This window comes from Notolepis coatsorum, assembly GCF_963971535.1.
Source record: "Notolepis coatsorum genome assembly, chromosome: 1".
Classification (NCBI taxonomy): Eukaryota; Metazoa; Chordata; class Actinopteri; order Aulopiformes; family Paralepididae; genus Notolepis; species Notolepis coatsorum.
This window is the reverse complement of record NC_140165.1, coordinates 127248216-127258803: the sequence shown is the minus strand read 5'-3', so window position 1 is coordinate 127258803 and position 10588 is coordinate 127248216. Positions and strand designations below refer to the sequence as shown.

The 10588-nt window shown below is 42.5% G+C and overlaps 2 protein-coding genes across 2 annotated transcripts; one reads left to right on the top strand and one right to left on the bottom strand.

The window, feature by feature from the left end:
• Positions 1–207: 207 nt before the first annotated feature.
• cUnh22orf39 (chromosome Un C22orf39 homolog) lies at positions 208–7996 on the top strand. The gene is made up of 3 exons (XM_084318136.1): positions 208–314; positions 4549–4716; positions 6501–7996. Exons 1-3 carry the CDS (start codon positions 285–287, stop codon positions 6630–6632), a joined length of 330 nt encoding a protein of 109 aa, XP_084174262.1. The 5' UTR covers positions 208–284; the 3' UTR covers positions 6633–7996.
• A 196-nt stretch (positions 7997–8192) lies between these two features.
• On the bottom strand, positions 8193–10537 carry mrpl40 (mitochondrial ribosomal protein L40). Its single transcript, XM_084318125.1, has 5 exons — positions 10383–10537; positions 10109–10192; positions 9697–9852; positions 9483–9564; positions 8193–8879 (listed from the first exon to the last, which is right to left on the bottom strand). The coding sequence occupies exons 1-5, from the start codon at positions 10442–10444 to the stop codon at positions 8652–8654; spliced, it is 612 nt and encodes a 203-aa protein (XP_084174251.1). The 5' UTR covers positions 10445–10537; the 3' UTR covers positions 8193–8651.
• Between the last annotated feature and the right edge of the window lie 51 nt (positions 10538–10588).

Genomic DNA, 10588 nt, shown 5'->3' with positions numbered 1-10588 from the left:
GTAAAATAAACAACTAAATGTGTGTTATTGACGTTTTATTGTCACTAGTTACATGTTTAGGAAGCAAAATATAACAATCTCAAAATCAACAAAAAAAGTATATTTGACTTCACCTGCAGTGTCTCGCCCTAAGCTTGTCATTCCATTACTTTGCTCTGACCTCTGTCTTTAAACGAAGTGGGCGGGACATATCTTATGATCAGTTCATGATTGGTCACTCACAATGTATTGACTCGTTTCACCACCGTGCACTGCAATCCGTGCAGACTCCCCTGTGAAAGGCAATGGAACTGTCAAACGGAAGACCGTGGAGGGTAAATGATTGAAGTCATTATTTTTCCATTGTGTGGTTGACTCTATAGCTCTTAACATAATTAGAACGTTTTTTTTTTTACTAAGCCGTACCGGGAGTGAATCGCCTCGGTAGCGGAGTAGCTAATGTTAGCTGGCTAGCATTTCCATGTCAGATGACTCGCAACACAGGCGGCATTGATTGATTGATTGAAAACGTTATTAACAGATTGCAGAATGGAATGGGTGCGTACAGTACAGCTCAATACATACAATTGTTAAGGGGATGCAGACCAGAGAAAGACTTTCGTCTTGTTTACATCAGGGTCAGTCCCAAAATCGAGTTACGTGGCAGTCACTTCCAATGAACTCACCCAGATTAAATGCAACAAAGATGTGATAGGCTGAGAACAACAGCCACCACGGGCCACCTCCTAGGAGTTTTCTCATTATACTGGTGAGATTAGCCCCTTTCGTGACTGTGATGCACGCCAACAAGGTTTGGCCGAGTGTTTATTAGCAACGCAAATGCTTTTTACATGATCATGTCCTAGAAATCTCACTCACGTATGTCATATGTCTTCCACATAAAAATTCTGGACGCAGAAAGAAATGGAGCAGATGAAGACATGAGAATATTAAAATTATTACTTTTTCATACGTTTTTTTAGCCCATTTCAGCAGATGACCTTAATTACATTATTTCTCATATGAAGGCGTCATCCAGACCCATATGTCATCCCTACCGGACTTCTAAAAGATGTTTTATGTGCAATTGGTCCATACCAATTAGTCTCCATTGTGAATACACACACACACACATTTTGAATCTTTATTTATGTCCACATAAAGACAATGTTTAAAGGACACAAATATTATCAGTGCACTTGTACATTGTGGGTTATTCTGATACAGTTGTGCCCAAATTGACAATGGCAACCAAAGTTACACACACACACATGGATGATGAACCTGACAATCTACACACAGCTCATGGATACAGATAGCAGCGTCTTCTCCAAATTGCCCGGCTGCCAATAATTGCTGACACTGAGCAATATTTAGCTAATTGTTTGGCTCTTCTCTTCGGAAGACCGGCCATCTGAAGGCCTCTAACACCCAACTTATGGACATGACCCAGGCCTCCAAATATGAAGACTAAAAGTGTACAGTTGTAGCCGAGTTGTGATATGGTATGGTCTAACAGTTGATATTTTAACATTTTGGTTGTAAAGGCTTCCTCTAGACTAGTCAAATGTGCAGCCAACTTCTAGGATGAGAACCTCTCTGTTATTCTCATTAACAATAACAACATCTGGGGTGTTTGCTGAAATATCAGAGAACAGTGAATTGTCACGACACAGATTGCGCATATATGGCTTCACACTGGTGTGCTTATACAGCTTATATGTTGCAGTTTGCAGGTGACCCGAGTGTGGAACTGACACTGTCTGCAATCAGATCCACGATCCTATCATGCCTACAAATGTAGAGCCTTTGTATGCATGACAGCCATTTAGTATGTGAGACATGGTTTCTGTTGTCTGTTCGTGACCATGGTGTATGCAGTGTGGGCTATGACTGCCAGGGAACCAGATGGAAAGGTTGAGCATTGATGGTAAAACCTGTAGCCTAGCTTTTAAAGTAAAAATTATGATGCTCTCATCTATAGCTACATTTTTTAAAACTGCGTGCGAGACAGAGTGGTCAGCGGCAGGGAGACAGGCAAGCTTCCCTTGCAGTTTAAGCTCAGTCCAGTGTTGGCGTTGTTGTTGTGCCGACATGAGATGGCCATGGGCATTGGTAAGTGGTAGTTCCTGCCACGTTCCACAGATGTCAATGGTGGCCTTCACAGAGATGGTAGGGTCAGAGATGATCTCCTCAGAAACATTAACAGCGTCTGAATCCGGCCCCACCCACTCCAGGGCCACGTTGGACCAGCCGCATAGGTCATTCAGGTCTGGCCAGTCAGACCACACACACACACACACACACACGCAGTACTATATACCTGTATGTCATGTATGTCCCTATGCCATAAATGTCATGATGTCATGTATGTTGTGTATGTCATAAATGTCACTATGAATTGAAAATGGGGGACCCTGATGTAAACAAGACAAACGTCTTTCTCTGGTCTGCATCCCCTTAACAACAAGGAATGTGTATTCGCACACATGTATATTCTTATACATGGCTATTGAAACATTTGCATGTTCACATTATATTAGAGAATATAGAATATCAGGCTATATAAATGACCTTATTATAGCCATGTTGCATATCTATGGATCGGGACAAATCTAATCATTCCACTGGATTTAGTATCACAAAAACCGTGAATGAAATCTGTAAATAGACCGCGCAGGCTGGCAAACTGATCGCTGCGCAGGCTGATAATAAACTGCGCTGATATAGGCTGATCGAGTGTATGCGCGTTCACGAGGTGTATGCGTGTCCACGCGAGGTCTATGCGCGTTCACCCGAGGAGGGTAGGTCATAATGTGGCGGCGGGTCGGAATTAGGCACAACAACGGGACGCGTCTATACTTTCCACAAGCAACTTGTCCTTCCGCGTTCCCGTTTTGCGCTCTGATTGGCCACGCACGTTTCTGGTCATGTGACATCTGCGCCCAATAGCATGGCGAGCAGTGTCTTACTCATTTCCGCGTCGAACAGCCTGCAAACGACCTAACGCCTAGTTTATCACTGGTTAAGCTTAGGCGACTCTTTCGTAGTTGGTTAAGGTTAGAGTTTGGAATCAGGGCTGGCGTTCTATCGCCCTGCTCTAAGACAAACTCTAACCATAACCAACTTCAAAAGAGCGCCTAAGCTTAACCTTAACAAAGTACTTGCCGTCACACGATTGCGCACATGTCACATGACCAGAAACGTGCGTGGCCAATCAGAGCGCAAAACGGGAACGCGGAAGGACAAGTTGCTTGTGGAAAGTATAGAGGCGAACGGCGTCATGGTTTTGATTGATTGATTGAAAACTTTATTAACAGATTGCACATTGTACATTGGAGGTGGGTGGGGGGGTTGGGTAGGAGGGTGGGTGGGGGACACTGTACAACTGTACAAGCAAAACTACATTGGAATATTGACGAAACCATACATTACTTGGTAATTTACTGTACATTGGAGGGGGTTGGGTTAGGACATTTACAGGGGCCAGTTTCGAATTGCAGTCTCCCGTAGGTGTTCTTTGAGAGTGGTTTTGAAAGTGGGTAGTGATTCACATTCCTTTACAGCTTTGGGTAGGGCGTTCCACATTGATGTGGCATAATTTGCGAATTGTGTTTAGTCCCTTGTTTGAGCCGAATCTGGGTTTAACATGATTTGTGGAGCTCCCTCTGGTGTTGTGATCGTGGTATTCACTGACCTTTGGGAAGTATTTTGACATGTACATGGGTACCTTGGTCGTCTAGTGTATCTTGTAGACCAGGCCCATTGCAAGTTGCTGTACTCTCTCTGTCTACTCTAAGCCATCCTAGGTTGTCAAAGTGGGCAGGGGTGAGGTGGGTTCTAGGAGTAAGGTCAAGCAGTAGTCTGACCAGTTTGTTTTGAGATGTTTGTAATTTTGTTTTTAGCGCCTTTGAGGTGCTTTGGTACCATGAGGTGCAAGCATAGTCGTAGTACCCTTGAATGAGTACTCCTGCCAGAGTCTTCAGGGTATTCTTGTTTACCAGAGAGGAGATCTGGTACAAGAATCGAGTTCGTTGGTTGACTTTCTTTATTACCTTGGATGCCATTTTTGACACAGGAAAGATTTGCCTCTAGGATGGTGAGATGAACCCCCTCGCTGTAGACTCATAACTTTTGGATTCCAGATGGTGGCCCATATAATGTACTATATTATGATCACTATAGTCTTCAAATTGTGCCCCTTCGAATATTTTACAACGTATGCCTTGTTGCCTTGACCAAAGGCTCTTAAAGGGTAATGTCACCCATTTTAAGAATTCTTAAGAATGAAGAAAGAATTCAGCCAGTACATTTTGAGAACACGCACCTCTCAGAAAACCCTCCAATCTGTCACGTCGCTGCTCCATAGAGCATAGACTATGAATGGGGCTCTGACTTTGTGAGGTCATGACATGTTTGTGTGAGCTTTTACAGCCAAATTAGGTTTATAGTCTAGCATTGCTAGAAGGTCTGAACCAATTTAAAACCTAACTTCCAATTTTTTCTTTTAGATAGCTTGTATGGGTACATTTAATCCTGATAAAATTTGATCTTTGTATTCCTGTCTAGTCCCCTCGTGCCTGCGATGACTACTGGAGCGAGTTCAAACACTGTACCAGCCTGTGGAACCGTTTCCACCACTACTATGCCCATGGTACAGTCCCAGCCTGTCAGCAGTGGAAAGAGGACCACAACACCTGCAGAGAATGGGAGAAATACAAAAGCACTGAGTCCCAGGTACTCTTCACTGAGGTTGTATGTTTCCCAAATCTGGGATCTATTATGGTTACACACACTCACTCTAGTTGACTCATATTTGCCCTAGTGTTTACAAACGATACAAACCATTTGCATTGAAATACTAACCTTTGTACTATATTTTACTATTATGCACTATGCTACTAAGGAATCTACCTTGCCTATGTTATTACCTACTATGCTAATATGCACTCAAGTCTGTAGCACTCAAGTTCGACAAACGTGACTTACCCTTAGCTGCCAGAGTTCTATGCTTCCTGTTGACTTTTTGTACAGAACTTGTAAGTTGCTTTGGATAAAAGTTTCAGCTAAATGTAAATGTAACACCATAATGGAGCAATTTTACCATCTTCTTTATAATGTTGTTATATTTATTCTTTTTAGGAGCGACCACATTAACCACAGGGATATAACACATCACGCCTATCTCATATCTCATGGCACAATACCTTTTAAGAGTTGTATCCTTTTCGCTGACTTGTTGTACAGAACTTGTAAGTTGCTTTGGATAAAAGCATCAGCTAAATGTAAATAAAATAAACAAACAAAAGTGATGGTAGAGTGATCTTGGCATCACAAATGATGTTGTTTTGAAGCTGTATATGATTTTTGTATATTTGTAAACATTAAAGCAAATTGGACCTGTGCTTTTAGTTTCAATGGTATATGAAAGTATAACATATTCAATTTTACATTACAAGACTTTATATGTTTGAAAGCTACAGGGCACTGGAATTTTTTGCTTCTGACGCTAGAGACTCCCAGAGCTCCCAGAGGGAGCTCCACAAATCATGTTAAACCCAGATTCGGCTCAAACAAGGGACTAAATACGGTTTGCAATTATGCCACATCAATGTGGAACGCCCTACCCAAAGCTGTAAAGGAATGTGAATCACTACCCACTTTCAAAAACACTCTCAAAAAACACCTACGGGAGACTGCAATTCTAAACTGGCCCCTGTAAATGTCCTAACACAACCCCCCCCAATGTACAGTAAATGACCAAGTATGGTCTTGTCAATATTCCAATGTACAGTTTTGCTTGTTCAGTTGTACAGTGTCCCCCACCCACTCCTCCTACCCAACCCCCCCCCCCCCCCCCCCCCAACCTCCTCCAATGTACAGTTTCTATGTCAAATGTATATACTCTCTTTTCTGGACTCTTTTCATATCACAAACAGTACTGTATTTGCAAATCTGGTATGTCATAAATGTATAGATGTAGCAGTACTGTCTATCTGTATGTCATGTATGTAATATATGTTATGATGAATTGAAAATGGGGGACCCTGATGTAAACAAGACGAAAGTCTTTCTCTGGTCTGCATCCCCTTAACAATTGTATGTATTGAGCTGTACTGTACTGTACCCATTCTGCAATCTGTTAATAAAATGTTCAATCAAGACACAGGAGGCTGAAGCGTTGTGAAGTGTCAATTCTTGAGTGTGCAGGAGACTGGCTGTTCACACCAGAAGCAATGTCTCCATAAGAGATTCTGGCTCCTCTCCTCCCATCACATGTAGAGGTGCTTGTGGAGAAAATAGACCAGACATTGAAACTTATCACTGAAGATCGCGAGTTGCCGCGGCCGGTGTGAACAAACTGTACAATTTGTTAACATGGATGCCAAAAGGAAACTAACTCTTCCCGGCACTGTGTCCCCCTGTGTGAGATTCTTACCTCATCATGCATGTAGTACATGTTCCAAAGCAACATATAAATCACAAAAGCTTCTTGCTCTCTATTGTTTCTGTCCATGCAGGAGGCTTTACGGAAGAGCGAAAGGAACAGGGTGGCAGAGCAGGGGAAGTTCACCCCAGTTTGGAAAATGAGAAGTGACCCTCCCAGAGATTGGCACATGCCACTAAACCAGGACAAGCCGCAGGACTCCTGAACACGTGCTAGTAGTGCTGTATCTGCTTTGTGGGAGCCAGACCAAAGTGAAAGTAACATTTAAGGTGCATTTCACTGCATGGACTGAAATGGAGATGCCATGAAATGGGCACAAAAGGAGGCTTGTACTATGCAAATACATTTTACTTAAGTGTGAGTACACTGGGAAATTAGATGGTCTTAACAATATTAGTCTTCTCAAATAATATAACTTCATGCCCAAAAAAGCATGCAGCATTTCTAACACACAGTGGGTCTCCCTTTGGTGGGTGCCCCAACAAGCAGCAGTCATAAATATGTAGGAAGCCAGAAGCAATGAGTTCTACGTTGATGAAAAAGATAATACCTTTCCTGCCTAGGTGTTAAGGAACTCAGGGATGCTAAGTCGGACTGGACCAGTTTGACCCGAGGTTATTTTTACTGGCAGATTCGGACATTACTAAAATCAGAGATGCTCAGGTGATTAATAGTTACCCCTGGCTCCCCATGTAAAACTGTACAGTAAAATGTCTTTGAATATTACAGCAATGGATGTTGATCTTTTCAATATATGGACTTAGCCAATAATACTTGAATATTCTGCTCTGTAGAGGCTGTATTGTGATCCCCTGGTGTATTCAGTGCTATATGTTGCAGGTGGGAAAGAATGTTTTAACTTCTAAAGATGGATTATCTTTGGTGTAGAAGTGTCATAGTGTCACTATCGGATGAAAACCACTTATCTCCAAAAAGTTAACTTCAGGAATTCAGAAAAACTGCCTAATTTTCAGATGACGTCCATGTATTTTTTTTAAGGTCATACATTGGGTCGTCAGTGTGTATCATAGGTCCTAGTCATGAAAATGGCTCACATTTTAGAGAACCATGTAAACATTCATTCACCGTAAAAGAAAATTATCAAAACTGGAGATATGTGTTTACATTGTAATAGTGACACGTCTTTCCATTTCAATGATATTAAAATGATCATTGTCTACAGGCAGGGGAAATGAAACCACAGAAGCAGACTGTGTTCCGACACAGTAAGTCAGACTGACCTAAAGCTCTAATTGATGTTGATTGCCTTGTATATTCGGATGAGGCGCTAAACAGAGGTCCTGACTGAATCTCGGTTAAGAACCCAGGATGCCTATCGCAAATTGTAGGGGGTTCCCCAGCGTTCCTGACCAAATTCCCAATCAGGTCTCTGACATCAAGGCCACCTAATCATCTCTTCCCCTTAATTGGCAGATATCGATCCCTGTCTCCTGAGCCATTCAGCCATTGTGTAGTGTGATGTGTGTGCCTGGTGCCAGTGTATGACAGCCATTGAGCCTGCATAGCCCAAGGTTAGGTGCTACCAGTGGTGGTGAAGGAGGCCATTTCCACCCTACATTGTGGGGAGCGCTTTGAGTGTATAGAAAAGCGCTATATAAATGTAATGAATTATTATTATATACACTGGTCCATAAGACATTTGACGAGATGTATTTAAGTGTTTCTATGATGCAATTGTGCAGGATATGCCTTTTATTATAATTTCACAGAATACCATGTTATACAAATATGAACAAAGCATATCAATAAAACAATGTAAATACTTTATTTGAAAAACATTGTCACTTGCGTGTTTCATTATACATTTATGAATAACATGACAATCACTTGATTGACAACCTTGTCAATCATGCTCACTCCATTTAGATGTTCAGACAAATCCATAATGAAGACAGTGACCACAAGCCACCACCTTATTGACAATTCTAGAAAATTGTTCAGTGGAAAATATTGACTCCCTCCATGGCACCAAGGCTCGATCTACACCGCCAACCTCAGCAGTGAAGGTCAAATGAACCGTACTACTATTTACATGTCAGACCAGAGACCAGCTGCTGTGCTGCACCGGTGCGTCATTGAGAGATTTGACGTTGAACATACTGAGCCGCTCTTGCACAGGTGGGGTTGGCAGTGTGGATCGAGCCTAAGGCTGGCAGAAGCCTCCGTGTCTGATCAGCTGCACCCACAATGTTACGTTCCTCCATCACTGTGTGTAGACCTTGGTGACGTTGTGGTATTTGCCTTCAGGAGGCTCATACTTGTCTTGCGATGGTGTGTAGGTGGGTCCCTCGTGATGGAAGGGGAACAGTGTGGGGTCTGGCTTCAAGGCTGCCTCGTAGAGCTCCTCTGACTCAATCTTCAGTGCCGCCAGAGCCTCCCTCTGGGCTTCCAGAGCAACTTCAATAACCTCTGTTTCAGCCACGTACTCCTTCTGCAAAAAGAAAAATGGTATCAAATGTGGGTTTTATCAAAAGTAGGGCTGGGAAATATGGGAGATATTCAGGGAAAATTCATCTGCAGATACGGATATCTGCTTAGGTATGGAAAAATCACATGTTTGATCATCCAAATGATTATCACATTAACTACTGTATGGTAATGAGAAGTGTCACATCACATTTTCAATTAACATTCATCATTTTGTGAGAAATGTGAAACTTACTTTTTATCATTCATTTTTACGACAAAATTGTGCATTATAACAAAAAATAATAAAAACACATGGTAAATGGCTGCTTTTTTATATAGCGCTTTTATCCAAAGCGCTTTACAATTTGTTACTCACATTTTACCCATTCACTCACATTCACACACTGACGGCAGAGGCAACCATGCAAGGTGCCAACCTGCTCATCGGGAGCAATTGGGGGTTTTAAGTGTCTTGCTCAAGGACACATCGACACGCGGAGCGGGAATCGAACCGGGAACCTCCGGATTGCCAGACGACTGCTCTACCTCCTGAGCTACTGTCGCCCCCACACATGATACGATAACATAGGATGGATAATATGACGGAGTAGTCAAGGCAGATCACCAGTTTGTAACGAGACCACTCCTTCAGCAGCAGAGCCCGACGTTCACTCTCCTCAAAGGGTAGCCTTCGTTCTGGTCTAGCCCTTCATAAAGAGATACAGCACATACACAAGTAGTAAGAGAGGTCACTTGATTGAAATTTGACTTGGGTTGACTCATCGATGGATAAGATACGGTGTCATTAACATGCTGAATGGACGTTATGAGAGCAGCACCTTGTTTCGTCCCGGCATTTGAGTGGAGTGATAAAGTCTTCAATGGGGACGAACTCTGGTGGAACTTTCTCCATCTTCTTCAGCTTCTTCTTCATTCTCTCTTTGGCTATGCTGTCTCTTTTGTGGTCCACTTTCTTCTTCTTTCTGGGCTCCGCACTGACATGTCACAGAGCAGAGATCTCAACACATGCCTTAAACATTTTTACAAGCTAATTTTATGTTACAAAAGAGCCCTTTCTGCAATCTTAACTACCATACTAGTTTGTAATGCTGTAATCCAAAGGTCGGTTATGTGTGCTGGCTCCATGTACCATGGTTCAAATAAATTAGGAAAAGTAGCTATGTACTGTCTTTCTACTCACACGACTTGCTATCACAAGTAAGGCATCAAATCTGGATTTCATCAACACACCTTAGTGGGGCAGATGTCTTCAATGTCAATGCCGATACAAACCAGGGACTTTGAATAGCATGGCCATGTGCTTCCTTCACAAAGCTGAGAGAAAGAAACAGGAGTCAGTGGTGGTGGCGACAGGGGAGAAAGCGAAATTGACCGTGCATCAGTTAAAGAAGCTTGCATATGGATTTTACCAGCCAAATGTAATTAGAGAATAATTCTGCCAATGTTAGCTTCCAATGCCTGGCGAACTCTAGCAGTAGGTTGAAAGCTTACTAACGTCACTTACTTTGATGGAGCAGTCTGTCGGGACAATACCCTGCAGAGAGTACGTGATACAGCGAGTGACATATTTAGTATCTTGTTTGATCACCCTAAAAATCAGATATTCAGATAAACACATCCACAGATGTAATAGCTAATCGTAACATTGCTGTCCCCTTGGCTGCGACCAGAGAGACAGCGCAGGGCGATGACGTCAAACTAATTTAGGTC

Coding starts and splice junctions, on each gene's coding strand:
- cUnh22orf39 (XM_084318136.1), top strand. CDS start 285: ATGGAACTGTCAAACGGAAGACCGTGGAGG. Junction 315..4,548: donor CAAACGGAAGACCGTGGAGG/GTAAATGATTGA, acceptor ATTCCTGTCTAG/TCCCCTCGTGCCTGCGATGA. Junction 4,717..6,500: donor ACAAAAGCACTGAGTCCCAG/GTACTCTTCACT, acceptor CTGTCCATGCAG/GAGGCTTTACGGAAGAGCGA.
- mrpl40 (XM_084318125.1), bottom strand. CDS start 10,444: ATGTCACTCGCTGTATCACGTACTCTCTGCAGGGTATTGTCCCGACAG. Junction 10,193..10,382: donor CGACAGACTGCTCCATCAAA/GTAAGTGACGTT, acceptor TCTTTCTCTCAG/CTTTGTGAAGGAAGCACATG. Junction 9,853..10,108: donor AAGACATCTGCCCCACTAAG/GTGTGTTGATGA, acceptor GTGACATGTCAG/TGCGGAGCCCAGAAAGAAGA.